The 16,572-nt window shown below is 44.1% G+C and overlaps 1 protein-coding gene across 1 annotated transcript in view; it reads left to right on the top strand.

Annotated features, from left to right (window-relative positions):
* Positions 1-6,564: 6,564 nt before the first annotated feature.
* Positions 6,565-16,572, top strand: part of LOC144695845 (complement C4-like) — a 148,425-nt gene continuing 138,417 nt past the window's right edge. The window contains exons 1-2 of the mRNA XM_078566874.1: positions 6,565-7,407; positions 8,138-8,299. Coding sequence (XP_078423000.1) covers positions 8,210-8,299 — 90 coding nt within the window. The 5' untranslated portion in view covers positions 6,565-7,407; positions 8,138-8,209. The remainder of the gene's footprint in view (positions 7,408-8,137; positions 8,300-16,572) is intronic.

Genomic DNA, 16,572 nt, shown 5'->3' with positions numbered 1-16,572 from the left:
TAAAATAGCAGCATTGTGTGCAGCTAATTCTAAGTGACTGGCATATTGCAAGACAGCATGTTTCAATGGTCAGATCATGTATGAACTTAACAGATATTCCAGCCCTCCTATCACCTGTGTTGACCTCTCACTCAGTATTATTTCTCCCAGTTCTGTCATTGTCCCAGTCGGAATTTTTATCCATTTAATTTATTATTCCTCATACTGACCTTTACCAGTGTGTTAAATTCTACAATGATTGTTTTAATGTTAGTGTCTCTATTGAGTATTTGTCAATGGGCAGAATTTTCCCAAAATTGCACTCAGTGTGGTAGCGGGTGGGTAAAATGGAGTCCTACCTGCCGACGAAAATAGTGGGTTTTCACACCGTATTGTCCTGAGCCCGCCTCATTATTGATTCACTCCCGTGAAACACGCCATTTCCATGGCGGGCGGGCTGTCACTCGCCAGCCCACCATCACCCCACTGTTACATCATGCTGCTGTCATCTTTAAAAGGCAGCCACCAGCAAAGCGCTCATCACCACCAGCTCATCACCACTGCCTGGGAGACATGGCCAGCAAAGGCAAAAAGACTGCAGCCTCCAGCTTCAACGATTAAAGTGGTTGTATATTTTGGTAGGGAGAGCTAGGATCTATTGTAACTTTGTTTGTTTTCCTTAAAATAACATCTATTCTGAGATCTATTCTGGCTCCAGTTATGAGATGCATGATTGTTTGTACACTTCAACGTTCAAGTATGTTAAGAACAGCTGTCGGCAGAAAGGGTTTACTCTGTGGTTGACTTCAATGGCAGAGCAGGCATTCTAGATGCAGGCAATCATGTCACTGCATCTCAATTAGAAATAACAAAACCAAATTTGATAAAGTTCTGATGTTTGCAACTTAGCCTCATATGAAATGAACAGTCTGTAAAATGTGTATTTAATTTAATTTTTCTAGCAGTTTCTTTAACATTTAACAAATGCTTTGAAAATTTCATACTGGGTTCCTGCCAGACATCTTCAAGGCTTCAGTTTAAATTTAGAACTTACAAGACAAAATGTTACTTTAGCAACGCTTCTCAAAACGGCAGCACTTATTTTCTGCCAGTGCAATTCTGTTCTAACATTTTGACTGACACAGCCATTGAATTCGTACTGGGTGTTTTTTCAAGCAAAGATACACATTCAGATATATCAAAATAGAACAAGTGGCAAACATCTGTTCGAAACATTAAAAACCAGACGACAAAGGGTTAATAACCTTATGTTCTGCATGCATAAACAAACACAACAATTTCTCACAGCATTTCAAAAATTTATATTTGTTAGCTATTTTCCCTCAAAATCTTCTTGATTTCACTCCCATAATTATATTGTGCTATCGTCAGTCTAACGCATACATATGGGGCAATAGCTGACAGCGGCAGCAGATGTGCATTGCATTTCCAGTTTACCTTTGAGTTCCTAACTCTTTAATTGGCGGGAATACTCCATGAAGACACCCCTTTGCTTTAGTGTGTCAGCAACAATTGTTTCAGTGGTCTGCTCGGTATCTCTTTGCAGTGTCGGGTGGCTGGAGTTGCCAAACAAGCAGCTCTTTTTTGCTTTGCTTCTTTAAGATCTCAAACTTGTGAGCTGTTTGTACTTTCTCTTTTTCTAACAGCTGTTCTGATTCTTTGACCCTTTGGTCTTCACTTAAGATGGCATCATTATCTTTCTTAAGGATAATGTCCTCAAACAGGACTTTAACACTTTGTATCTGAAATATCTGAATGTCCCTTTCCAGGCCGCGAATCCTGTTTTTAAACTCAACACCTTCGGACAGATTTGGTTCTTTAAGGTATCTACCACCTGAGCTCCCTGTTCTTCTTGTTTTTGTATCAATTGCTTGAACTCTTCAATCGCCTTGTCTTTGCTTGTGACGCTCTCCTCGTCTTCTGAGGCAGATCAATGTTTACCATATATACGATGCTCTTTTGCCATCCTGGCACACAACTAACTGCCCTTGATATTGAGAGGAATTGGATGGCATCTTGACTATGGTCTAAGTCACCCTTGTTTCCTATGTTCACCTTTTCAGAACACACTAATCTGCTTTTTACTAAACAAATTCCCAGACTTTATCTCATTCTGCAATCATGCAACAGCCAGTCCTGTAAGATATTAATGTAAAATTTACTATTGCTTATTTCACTTCAAGCCCACTTGCACATCAAATTTGAATGAGCTCACTTGACCTAATCTGTGTCTGTACGAGATTTAACTAATTAAGGTGAGACAGATGTAACTCCATTATTCAAAAAGGGAGGGAGACAGAAAGTGGGAAACTACAGGCCAGTTAGCTTAACATCTGTCGTAGGGAAAATGTTAGAAGCTATTATTAAAGAAGTTATAGCAGGGCACTTGGATAAGTTCAAGGTCATCAGGCAGAGTCGAGATGGCTTTGTGAAAAGTAAATCATGTTTAACCAACTTATTGGAGTTCTTTGAGGGAATAACATGTGCTGTGGATAAAGGGGAATTGGTGGACATACTGTACTTAGATTTCCAGATGGCATTTGATAAAGTGCCACATCAAAAGTTGTTGTGTGAAATGAAAGCTAATGGTATAGGGGATAACATATTGCCATGGATAGAATGAGTGGTGTGCCACAGGGATCAGTGCTGGGAGCTCAACTGTTTACAATTTATATAAATGACTTGGATAAAGGGATTGCAGGGATGGTTGCCAAATTTGCTGATGACACAAAGATAGGTAGCAAAGTAAGTTGTGAAGAGGACATATGGAGGCGACAAACAGATATAGATAGGTTAAGTGAGTGGGCAAAGATCTGGCAGATGGAGTATATTGTGGGGAAATGTCAAATAGTGCATTTTGGCAGGAAGAACAAAACATAAGCATATTATCTAAATGGTGAGAGATTGCAGAGCTCAGAGGTGCAGAGGGATCTGGGTGTCCTAGTGCATGAATCAAAAAATGTTAGTATGCAGGTACAGCAGGTAATTAGGAAAGCTAATAGAATGTTATCATTTATTGCGAGGGGAATTGAATACAAAAGTAGGGAGATTATGATTCAGTTATACAGGGCACTGGTGAGACCACATTTGGAGTACTGTGTACAGCATTGGTTACATTATTTAAGGAAGGATGTGAATGCATTGGAAGCAGTTAAGAGAAGGTTCACCAGACTAATACCTGGAATGGGTGTGTTGCCTTATGAGGAAAGGTTAAACAGACTAGGCTTATATCGCTGTAGTTTAGAAGAGTAAGACTCGACTTGATTGAAACATATAAGATCCTGAGGGGTCTTGATATGACCATACAGTCACAGAGGCCCACAGCACAGATAAATGCCCTTTGGCCCATCGAGTCTGTGCCGGTCAAACAAGTGCCTAACTATTCTAATCCCATTTTCCAGCACTAGGCCCATAGCCTTGTATGCCATGGCATCGCAAGTGCACATCCAAATGCTTCTTAAATGTTATGAGGGTTTCTGCCTCTACCTCCCTTTCAGGCAGTGAGTTCCAGATTCCCACCACTCTCTGGGTGAAAAAATTCATCCTCACATCCCCTCTAAACCTCCTGCCCCTTACCTTAAATCTATGCCCCCTGGTTATTGACCCCTCCACCAAGGGGAAAAGTTCCTTCCTGTCTACCCTATCTATACACCTCAATCATGTCCCCCCTCAATCCTCTTTTGCTCCAGGGAAAATAACCCCAGTCTATCCAATCTCTCCTCATAGTTAAAACTCTCCAGCCCAGGCAACATCCTGGTAAATCTCCTCTGCACTCTCTCTAGTGCAATCACATCCTTCCTATAATGCGGATTCCAGAACTGCACGCAATACTCTAGCTGTGGCCTAACCACCGATTTATGCAGTTCCAGCATAACCTCCCTGCTCTTATATTCTATGCCTCGACTAATAAAGGTAAGTATCCCATATGCCTTCTTAACCACCTTATCTACCTACCCCATTAGCTTAAGGGACTGGTGGACATGCATACCAAGGTCCCTCTGATTCTCGGTACTTCCCAGGGTCCTACCATTCATTGTGTATTCCCGTGCCTCATTTGTCCTGCCCAAGTACATCACCTCACACTTATCCATATTCAATTCCAGTTGCCACTGATCAGCCCATCTGACCATCCTGTCTCTATATCCTCCTGTAATCTAAGGCTATCCTCCTTACTATTTACCACCCCACCAATTTTCGTGTCATCCGCAAACTTACTGATCAACTCTCCTACATTCAAGTCTAAATCATTTATATATACCAAAAACATCAAGGGACCCAACACTGATCCCTGTGGAACCCCACTGGACACAGGCATCCAGTCACAAAAACACCCCTTGACCATCACCCTCTGCTTCCTGCCACTCAGCCAATTCTGGATCTAATTTGCCAAATTGCCTTGGATCCCTTGGGCTCATACCTTTGTCATCAGTCTCCCATGCGGGGCCTTATCATGTGGAGAGGATGTTTGCTCTTGTGGAAGAATCTGGAACTAGGGGTCACTGTTTAAAAATAAATGGCTGCCCATTTAAAACAGAGCTGAGGTGAACTTTTTTCGCTCAGAAGATCATGAGTCTTTGAAACTCTCTTCCTGAAAAAGATGGTGGAAGCAGAGTCTTTGAATATTTTAAGGCAGAGGTGGATAGGTTCTTGGTAAGTAAGGGGGTGATAGGTTATCGGTGGTAGGCAGGTTGCAGATTTCAGGTCACTATCAGATCAGCCATGAACTTATTAAATGGCGGAGCAGAATTGAGGGTCCGAATGGCCTACTCCTGCTCCTCATTTGAATGTTTGTATGCTCGTATAACAGTGCTATTTGTATAGCTAATTTCAGAAAGCTTACTTTATAGAATCCTTGACCTTGATTTTAATATGATGAATAAAGTTGAAAAAAAATGATTTTCAGACTGAAGTTGATTACCCAGGCCCACGTACAAGAGGAGCCAAGGGATTTTTGAATACTAGTGCAACAATTACTAAATTCTGCACCACAGTTTAGGAAGGTCATGTGAAATGTAAACCAAACATTGGACTTTATTTATGGAGGGAGAGAGTTGAAAAGTATGAAAGTTATGGTCATCCTGTATCAAACCTTGGTTAAACCACAGTTATATTAATGCGTGCAGTTCTCGTTGCCATAATATTTTTAAAATATGTATAAAGTGACACTGGGAAATGTGTAAAGAAGATTTACAATGATGATATCAGAAATTCATGGGTCTACATATGAGAAAACAATTAACAGCTGGAGCTCTTTTCCCTCGAAGAAAGAAGTTTAGATGCAGGCCTAATATTGTCTTTAAAATTGCGAAATGTTTTGATGGAGAGGATACTGAAATAATGTTCCCTCCTGTGGGGAAAATATCATATGTTGAAGAAATCAGTATAAAGTGATTACCAATATAACCATATTGAGAAACACAGAAGAAATTTCTTCACCTGAAGTGTAGTCGGGATGTGGAACTCCTTACACATGGAAGTTGATTAAATAGGTGCATTCTGCAGAATTACAATATTGTTAGATCACATGGGAGTGCACTCGGGAGGTAAAATCTGCACAGGCTATCAAAATGAGCAGTACACCCACTGACATTCCCCCACCTTCTCCCCACTTCCTTTTCAAATAACATTCTCCCGTTGAATGCCTCGATTGAACCTGCCTCCAGCACACTATGGGACAGTGCACTCCATTCCTAACCACTCGGAGTTTGGAAAAAAAAAGATAGGGCTCTATCCAGACCACTATCAAATCTACTCTCAGCCTTCGCTTCTGCAAAGAAATCAGCCCCAACTTCTCCCATCTATCCGCGTAACTGAAATTGCTCATCCCCAGAGCCATTCTGGGGAATCTTTTCTGCATTCTCTGTAGTACCTTCACATCTATCTGAAGGTGTGGAGCCTAGAATTGGACACAGAACTCCAGTTGAGGCCATGCCAGTGTTTTATAGGGGGTTTAATATGAGCTCCATGCTCTTGTACTCTATGTGCCTATTAACAAAGCCTTAAAATATATGCTTTATAAAATGCGCTCTCAACCTGTCCTGCCACCGCTCGTGGCTTTATGAAAAAGAAATAAATGGAAGTTTCCTGTGGTAGATTTGGATGAGGAACATTGGATAAGGCTCGAGTGGAACATAAACACTGGCACGGCCTGGTTGCGCTGAATGTTCTTTTTCTGGGTTGTATATCATCTGACATCAAATCCTTTGTAATCATATACAAAACACCTACTTTGCTTTGCAATAGCTTTAGAAGGCACCTGTATTAGTCAGGAGTCTCATAGCATAACAGATCTACTTTTGATAAGGGCATAGATGTATCGCTTGTTACTCCTTTCTGTGGAACAAGTTAATATTTTTCTGACATCCAAATCGATGCAATCTACCCCACTTGAGATAAACATTTGCACATGTTTCCCAGTGGAGGGGGTGGCAGTGCAGTACTGAGAGAGCTCTTCACTGTTGCTGCTGTAGGCTTTCAGATGAGAGTGGCCTCCCGTGTGGACTTAAATATCCCATAGTATTACTTAACGAAGAGCAGGACTGTGATCTCTCGCCTTCTGGTCAATATTCAACCAGCATCACAGAAACAGGTTATCTGCTGATGATCACATTTCTGCTCGTGGGAGCTTGCTGTGTGCAAATTGGCTTCCGTTCTTTCTACACTGCAATAGTGACTTCAGTTCAAAGTAACTTTAATGGCTGTAAGTGGCTGCGAGACGTCGTGAGCTTGTGAAAGGCACTTAAATCGATTTATACTTTGATGATTATCATTATTTCTCTGATGTCCAGTGTGAGAATGTAATGAACAAGCATTTGCATAAAACGCTGCAGATAGTGTTTAACCTTCTAACGTTGGAAACTGACCTGTTCATATTGAAGTTGAGCGAAGGGTTAGTTATGATATTGTCTCACTGGTTGCAGATTTCCACCATAATTTTCACATGAAATCTTTGTATCACAATCCCCCGGTTGGGCAGTCACAAGGTAAACTAAAACCTATCCAGAAACCTTTTCACCCACCTCTGACTTTGTTTTAAAGCAGAAGAGAAGGACCCATGATAGGCGGTGGCACCAAAGAGCAGGACAAGGAGAGCAATGCAATGACAATCTGCAACAAGAGACCATTGGAGCTCAACTTTAGAATATGTGCCCATTTGTGAAACATTTTTTCTGTAAAAAGCCCACCTGATTTAATCCCTTCCTTCAAATCACAGAGCACGATGTTCGCTATTGGAAAGCTGATGAAACACTGTTACACAGTGGAGAACAGGCTGCAGCTATAACGGTGGAAACCACTTCGTATGCCTTACTTCAGACACTATCGAGGAAGGACATTGACTATGCAGTGCCTATTGTGAAATGGTTAACGGAGCAACAAAACTATGGCGGGGGATTTCGCTCCACCCAGGTGACGACTTTCCACTAAGAGGAGCTGGCTTATTGCTGTTGGTGCTAAATTGAATGATGCATTGTAATCAAACAGTATAATACATTTCTATTTGCATGAACCAGAAATTGGCACAGATTCCAATCTTCTCTCTTGTCCTTCCCTGATATTAATCATTATGTTAGTGGTGGTGGTGCCTTCAGTCGGGTTCTAGCCTCGAATTACTTCCCTCCATGTCTCTCACCCTTTAAGACCGTCCATAAAATCTACTTCTTTTGCCAAGCCTTCGCTCACCTGCCCTATGTGGTTAAGCATTAGATGTTAATTGTTAATGTTCCTGTGAAGTGCCTTCATATCCAATACATTAAAGACAAAAGATAAATGCGAGCTCTTGTTGTTTAATGGCACCTGGAAGTGTGGACGTAACGGAGATGGTGCAATATATAAAATGCACGTTTCCTCTCTGCGAAAAAGCTGGCTGCTTATATAATGCATGTTTCATTGGGAAGTGAAGTTTAATCTTTTGTGGGAAATTGAAAATCTTCCCCACGGTTCAAAATAGTGACAATTTTGTATGCTCAACATTGCTTTACAATAATTATCCCTGAGCAAGTCAACATTTACAGGGCCGAAGTAATGAAGCCTTAAATGCAGCCCAGGTCCACAGACACGAAAGTATTTTGTCTGCCAAGTACTTGGATGTTCTGCAATATTTCCACACATCCTAATGTTCACTTTTGTTTCTTTGAAGGACACAGTAATTGCCTTGGAAGCTTTGTCACGATATCACATCGCATTCCTAAAGAAAGAGGAGGAAATCAATATGCAAATTCAATTCAATGTTTTTGGAAGCCCCACTGAGACAAATATTCACCTGCGTAGACGCAATGCTCTGACCCAGAAAGAACTGAAGGTGAGACCATAGTCAAAAACAACACCATCTTATTTCTCACTCACTCTCAACCTGCCCTCCAGCTGCTTCATCAGTTGCCCAGGATAATAGCCAACAGAGTCAACAAGTTAGACAAAACATGTCTAAGTATGGGGTCAATGGGGACTGCGTTGTGGTGTAAATCATAGCCAGTCAGCAGATTGCCTTACATCTCTACACTGCTTTCATTGACGGTGTAGTGATATTTTGGGGAAAAAAAACACTAGGGAGAAGGAACTGTTCCCTCTGACAGAACACACTGAGTTAAGCGTTCCCTCAGACAGAAAACACTGAGATAATTGTTCCCCCTGACAGAACACACTGAGTTAAGCGTTCCCTCTGACAGAAACACTGAGTTAAGCGTTCTCTCTGACAGAACACACTGAGTTAAGCGTTCACCCCGACAGAACACACTGAGTTAAGTGTTCCCTCAGTCAGAACACACTGAGTTAAGTGTTCCCTCTCTCAGAACGCAATGAGTTAAGTGTTCCCTCTGACAGAAACACTGAGTTAAGGGGTCCCCCTGAGACAACACACTGAGTTAAGCATTCCCTCTGACAGAACACACTGAGTTAAGCGTTCCCTCTGACAGAACACACTGAGTTAAGCGTTCCCTCTGACAGAACACACTGAGATAAGCGTTCCCTCTGACAGAACAAGCTGAGTTAAGCGTTCACCCTGACAGTACACACTGAGTTAAGCGTTCCCTCTGACAGAACACACTGAGTTAAGCGTTTCCACTGAAAGAACAAACTGAGTTAAGCATTCCCCCTGACAGAACACACTGAGTAAAGTGTTCCCGATGACAGAAACACTGGGTTAAATGTTCCCTCTGACAGAAAACACTGAGTTAAGCGTTCCCCCGAACACAACGCACTGAGTTAAGCGTTCCCTCTGACAGAACACACTGAGTTTAGCATTCCCTCTGAAAGAAACACTGAGTTAAGTGTTCCCCCTGACAGAACACACTGAGTAATGCGTTCCCTCTGACAGAAATACTGAGTAAAGTGTTCTCCATGACAGAAACAATGAGTTAAGCGTTCTCTCTGACAGAACACAATGAGTTAAGCGTTCCCTCTGACAGAACACACTGAGTTAAGCGTTCCCCCTGACAGAACACACTGAGTAAACCGTTCCCTCTGACAGAACACACAGAGTTAAGCGTTCCCTCTGACAGAACACAATGAGTTAAGCGTTCCCTCTGACAGAAACACTGAGTTAAGGGGTCCCCCTGACACAACACACTCAGTTAAGCGTTCCCTCTGACAGAACCCACTGAGATAAGCGTTCTCTCTGACAGAACACGCTGAGTTAAGCGTTCCCCCTGACAGTACACACTGTGTTAAGCGTTCCCTCTGACAGAACACACTGAGTTAAGCGTTACCTCTGACAGAACACACTGAGATAAGCGTCCCCTCTGACAGAACACACTGAGTTAAGCGTTCCCACTGAAAGAACACACTGAATTAAGCGGTCCCCCTGACAGAACACATTCAGTAAAGTGTTCCCGATGACAGAAACACTGGGTTAAATGTTCCCTCTGACAGAAAACACTGAGTTAAGCGTTCCCCCTGACACAACACACTGAGTTAAGCGTTCCCCCTGACAGAACACACTGAGTTAAGCGTTCACTCTGACAGAAGTCACTGAGTTAAGCGTTCCCTCTGACAGAACACACTGAGTTTAGCATTCCCTCTGAAAGAAACACTGAGTTAAGTGTTCCCCCTGACAGAACACACTGAGTTAAGCTTTCCCCGTGACATAACACACTGAGCTAAGTGTTCTCCCTGACAGAAACAATGAGTTAAGCGTTCCCCCTGACAGAACACATTGAGTAAAGTGTTCCCTCTGACAGACCACACTGAGTAATGCGTTCCCCCTGACAGAAACACTGAGTTAAGCATTCCCTCTGACAGAACACACTGAGTTAAGCGTCCCCCGTGACATAACACACTGAGCTAAGTGTTCTCCCTGACAGAAACAATGAGTTAAGCGGTCTCTCTGACAGAACACACAGACTTAAGCGTTTCCTCTGACAGAACACACTGAGTTAAGCATTCCCCTGACAGAACACACTGAGTTAAGTGTTCCCTCTGACAGAACACACTGAGTTAAGCGTTTCCTCTGACAGAACACACTGAGTTAAGCGTTCCCTCTGACAGAACACACTGAGTTAAGCGTTCCCTCTGGCAGAACACACTGAGTTAAGCATTCCCCTGACAGAACACACTGAGTTAAATGTTCCCTCTGACAGAAACACTGAGTTAAGGGGTCCCCCTGACACAACACACTGTGTTAAGCGTTCTCCCTGACAGAACACGCTGAGTTAAGCGTTCCCCCTGACAGTACACACTGAGTTAAGCATTCCGTCTGACAGAACACACTGAGTTAAGCATTCCCGGTGACATAACACACTGAGCTAAGTGTTCTCCCTGACAGAAACAATGAGTTAAGCGTTCTCTCTGACAGAACACACAGAGTTAAGCGTTCCCTCTGACAGAACACAATGAGTTAAGCGTTCCCTCTGACAGAACACACTGAGTAAAGCGTTCCCTCTGACAGAACACACAGAGTTAAGCGTTCCCTCTGACAGAACACACTGAGTAAAGCGTTCCCTCTGACAGAACACACAGAGTTAAGCGTTCCCTCTGACAGAACACAATGAGTTAAGCGTTCCCTCTGACAGAAACACTGAGTTAAGGGGTCCCCCTGACACAACACACTGAGTTAAGCGTTCCCTCTGACAGAACCCACTGAGAGAAGCGTTCTCTCTGACAGAACACGCTGAGTTAAGCGTTCCCCCTGACAGTACACACTGTGTTAAGCGTTCCCTCTGACAGAACACACTGAGTTAAGCGTTACCTCTGACAGAACACACTGAGATAAGCGTCCCCTCTGACAGAACACACTGAATTAAGCGGTCCCCCTGACAGAACACATTCAGTAAAGTGTTCCCGATGACAGAAACACTGGGTTAAATGTTCCCTCTGACAGAAAACACTGAGTTAAGCGTTCCCCCTGACAGAACGCACTGAGTTAAGCGTTCCCTCTGACAGAACACACTGAGTTTAGCATTCCCTCTGAAAGAAACACTGAGTTAAGTGTTCCCCCTGACAGAACACACTGAGTAATGCGTTCCCTCTGACAGAAATACTGAGTAAAGTGTTCCCCCTGACAGAAACACTGAGTTAAGCCTCTGACAGAACACACTGAGTTAAGCATTCCCCGTGACATAACACACTGAGCTAAGTGTTCTCCATGACAGAAACAATGAGTTAAGCGTTCTCTCTGACAGAACACAATGAGTTAAGCGTTCCCTCTGACAGAACACACTGAGTTAAGCGTTCCCCCTGACAGAACACACTGAGTAAAGCGTTCCCTCTGACAGAACACACAGAGTTAAGCGTTCCCTCTGACAGAACACAATGAGTTAAGCGTTCCCTCTGACAGAAACACTGAGTTAAGGGGTCCCCCTGACACAACACACTCAGTTAAGCGTTCCCTCTGACAGAACCCACTGAGATAAGCGTTCTCTCTGACAGAACACGCTGAGTTAAGCGTTCCCCCTGACAGTACACACTGTGTTAAGCGTTCCCTCTGACAGAACACACTGAGTTAAGCGTTACCTCTGACAGAACACACTGAGATAAGCGTCCCCTCTGACAGAACACACTGAGTTAAGCGTTCCCACTGAAAGAACACACTGAATTAAGCGGTCCCCCTGACAGAACACATTCAGTAAAGTGTTCCCGATGACAGAAACACTGGGTTAAATGTTCCCTCTGACAGAAAACACTGAGTTAAGCGTTCCCCCTGACACAACACACTGAGTTAAGCGTTCCCCCTGACAGAACACACTGAGTTAAGCGTTCACTCTGACAGAAGTCACTGAGTTAAGCGTTCCCTCTGACAGAACACACTGAGTTTAGCATTCCCTCTGAAAGAAACACTGAGTTAAGTGTTCCCCCTGACAGAACACACTGAGTTAAGCTTTCCCCGTGACATAACACACTGAGCTAAGTGTTCTCCCTGACAGAAACAATGAGTTAAGCGTTCCCCCTGACAGAACACATTGAGTAAAGTGTTCCCTCTGACAGACCACACTGAGTAATGCGTTCCCCCTGACAGAAACACTGAGTTAAGCATTCCCTCTGACAGAACACACTGAGTTAAGCGTCCCCCGTGACATAACACACTGAGCTAAGTGTTCTCCCTGACAGAAACAATGAGTTAAGCGGTCTCTCTGACAGAACACACAGACTTAAGCGTTTCCTCTGACAGAACACACTGAGTTAAGCATTCCCCTGACAGAACACACTGAGTTAAGTGTTCCCTCTGACAGAACACACTGAGTTAAGCGTTTCCTCTGACAGAACACACTGAGTTAAGCGTTCCCTCTGACAGAACACACTGAGTTAAGCGTTCCCTCTGGCAGAACACACTGAGTTAAGCATTCCCGGTGACATAACACACTGAGCTAAGTGTTCTCCCTGACAGAAACAATGAGTTAAGCGTTCTCTCTGACAGAACACACAGAGTTAAGCGTTCCCTCTGACAGAACACAATGAGTTAAGCGTTCCCTCTGACAGAACACACTGAGTAAAGCGTTCCCTCTGACACAACACACTGAGTTAAGCGTTCCCTCTGACAGAACCCACTGAGATAAGCGTTCTCTCTGACAGAACACGCTGAGTTAAGCGTTCCCCCTGACAGTACACACTGTGTTAAGCGTTCCCTCTGACAGAACACACTGAGTTAAGCGTTACCTCTGACAGAACACACTGAGATAAGCGTCCCCTCTGACAGAACACACTGAATTAAGCGGTCCCCCTGACAGAACACATTCAGTAAAGTGTTCCCGATGACAGAAACACTGGGTTAAATGTTCCCTCTGACAGAAAACACTGAGTTAAGCGTTCCCCCTGACAGAACGCACTGAGTTAAGCGTTCCCTCTGACAGAACACACTGAGTTTAGCATTCCCTCTGAAAGAAACACTGAGTTAAGTGTTCCCCCTGACAGAACACACTGAGTAATGCGTTCCCTCTGACAGAAATACTGAGTAAAGTGTTCCCCCTGACAGAAACACTGAGTTAAGCCTCTGACAGAACACACTGAGTTAAGCATTCCCCGTGACAAAACACACTGAGCTAAGTGTTCTCCATGACAGAAACAATGAGTTAAGCGTTCTCTCTGACAGAACACAATGAGTTAAGCGTTCCCTCTGACAGAACACACTGAGTTAAGCGTTCCCCCTGACAGAACACACTGAGTAAACCGTTCCCTCTGACAGAACACACAGAGTTAAGCGTTCCCTCTGACAGAACACACAGAGTTAAGCGTTCCCTCTGACAGAACACACTGAGTTAAGGGGTCCCCCTGACACAACACACTCAGTTAAGCGTTCCCTCTGACAGAACCCACTGAGATAAGCGTTCTCTCTGACAGAACACGCTGAGTTAAGCGTTCCCCCTGACAGTACACACTGTGTTTAGCGTTCCCTCTGACAGAACACACTGAGTTAAGCGTTACCTCTGACAGAACACACTGAGATAAGCGTCCCCTCTGACAGAACACACTGAGTTAAGCGTTCCCACTGAAAGAACACACTGAATTAAGCGGTCCCCCTGACAGAACACATTCAGTAAAGTGTTCCCGATGACAGAAACACTGGGTTAAATGTTCCCTCTGACAGAAAACACTGAGTTAAGCGTTCCCCCTGACACAACACACTGAGTTAAGCGTTCCCCCTGACAGAACACACTGAGTTAAGCGTTCACTCTGACAGAAGTCACTGAGTTAAGCGTTCCCTCTGACAGAACACACTGAGTTTAGCATTCCCTCTGAAAGAAACACTGAGTTAAGTGTTCCCCCTGACAGAACACACTGAGTTAAGCTTTCCCCGTGACATAACACACTGAGCTAAGTGTTCTCCCTGACAGAAACAATGAGTTAAGCGGTCTCTCTGACAGAACACACAGACTTAAGCGTTTCCTCTGACAGAACACACTGAGTTAAGCATTCCCCTGACAGAACACACTGAGTTAAGTGCTCCCTCTGACAGAACACACTGAGTTAAGCGTTTCCTCTGACAGAACACACTGAGTTAAGCGTTTCCTCTGACAGAACACACTGAGTTAAGTGTTCCCTCTGACAGAACACACTGAGTTAAGCGTTCCCTCTGGCAGAACACACTGAGTTAAGCATTCCCCTGACAGAACACACTGAGTTAAATGTTCCCTCTGACAGAAACACTGAGTGAAGGGGTCCCCCTGACACAACACACTGTGTTAAGCGTTCTCCCTGACAGAACACGCTGAGTTAAGCGTTCCCCCTGACAGTACACACTGAGTTAAGCATTCCGTCTGACAGAACACACTGAGTTAAGCATTCCCGGTGACATAACACACTGAGCTAAGTGTTCTCCCTGACAGAAACAATGAGTTAAGCGTTCTCTCTGACAGAACACACAGAGTTAAGCGTTCCCTCTGACAGAACACAATGAGTTAAGCGTTCCCTCTGACAGAACACACTGAGTTAAGCGTTCCCCCTGACAGAACACACTGAGTAAAGCGTTCCCTCTGACAGAACACACAGAGTTAAGCGTTCCCTCTGACAGAACACAATGAGTTAAGCGTTCCCTCTGACAGAAACACTGAGTTAAGGGGTCCCCCTGACACAACACACTGAGTTAAGCGTTCCCTCTGACAGAACCCACTGAGATAAGCGTTCCCTCTGACAGAACACACTGAGTTAAGCGTTACCTCTGACAGAACACACTGAGATAAGCGTCCCCTCTGACAGAACACACTGAATTAAGCGGTCCCCCTGACAGAACACATTCAGTAAAGTGTTCCCGATGACAGAAACACTGGGTTAAATGTTCCCTCTGACAGAAAACACTGAGTTAAGCGTTCCCCCTGACAGAACGCACTGAGTTAAGCGTTCCCTCTGACAGAACACACTGAGTTTAGCATTCCCTCTGAAAGAAACACTGAGTTAAGTGTTCCCCCTGACAGAACACACTGAGTAATGCGTTCCCTCTGACAGAAATACTGAGTAAAGTGTTCCCCCTGACAGAAACACTGAGTTAAGCCTCTGACAGAACACACTGAGTTAAGCATTCCCCGTGACATAACACACTGAGCTAAGTGTTCTCCATGACAGAAACAATGAGTTAAGCGTTCTCTCTGACAGAACACAATGAGTTAAGCGTTCCCTCTGACAGAACACACTGAGTTAAGCGTTCCCCCTGACAGAACACACTGAGTAAAGCGTTCCCTCTGACAGAACACAGAGTTAAGCGTTCCCTCTGACAGAACACAATGAGTTAAGCGTTCCCTCTGACAGAAACACTGAGTTAAGGGGTCCCCCTGACACAACACACTGAGTTAAGCGTTCCCTCTGACCGAACCCACTGAGATAAGCGTTCTCTCTGACAGAACACGCTGAGTTAAGCGTTCCCCCTGACAGTACACACTGTGTTAAGCGTTCCCTCTGACAGAACACACTGAGTTAAGCGTTACCTCTGACAGAACACACTGAGATAAGCGTCCCCTCTGACAGAACACACTGAGTTAAGCGTTCCCACTGAAAGAACACACTGAATTAAGCGGTCCCCCTGACAGAACACATTCAGTAAAGTGTTCCCGATGACAGAAACACTGGGTTAAATGTTCCCTCTGACAGAAAACACTGAGTTAAGCGTTCCCCCTGACACAACACACTGAGTTAAGCGTTCCCCCTGACAGAACACACTGAGTTAAGCGTTCACTCTGACAGAAGTCACTGAGTTAAGCGTTCCCTCTGACAGAACACACTGAGTTTAGCATTCCCTCTGAAAGAAACACTGAATTAAGCGTGCCCCCTGACAGAACACACTGAGTTAAGCATTCCCTCTGACAGAAACACTGAGTTAAGCGTTCCCTCTGACAGAACACACTGAGTTAAGCGTTCCCCGTGACATAACACAATGAGCTAAGTGTTCTCCCTGACAGAAACAATCAGTTAAGCGTTCTCTCTGACAGATCACAATGAGTTAAACTTTCCCCCTGACAGAGCACACTGAGTTAAGCATTCCCTCTGACAGAACACACTGAGTTAAGCGTTACCTCTGACAGAACACACTGAGATAAGCGTCCCCTCTGACAGAACACACTGAATTAAGCGGTCCCCCTGACAGAACACATTCAGTAAAGTGTTCCCGATGACAGAAACACTGGGTTAAATGTTCCCTCTGACAGAAAACACTGAGTT

This window comes from Cetorhinus maximus, chromosome 21 (assembly GCF_964194155.1).
Source record: "Cetorhinus maximus chromosome 21, sCetMax3.hap1.1, whole genome shotgun sequence".
NCBI lineage: Eukaryota > Metazoa > Chordata > Chondrichthyes > Lamniformes > Cetorhinidae > Cetorhinus > Cetorhinus maximus.
This window is presented reverse-complemented; position numbering and strand designations above follow the sequence as displayed.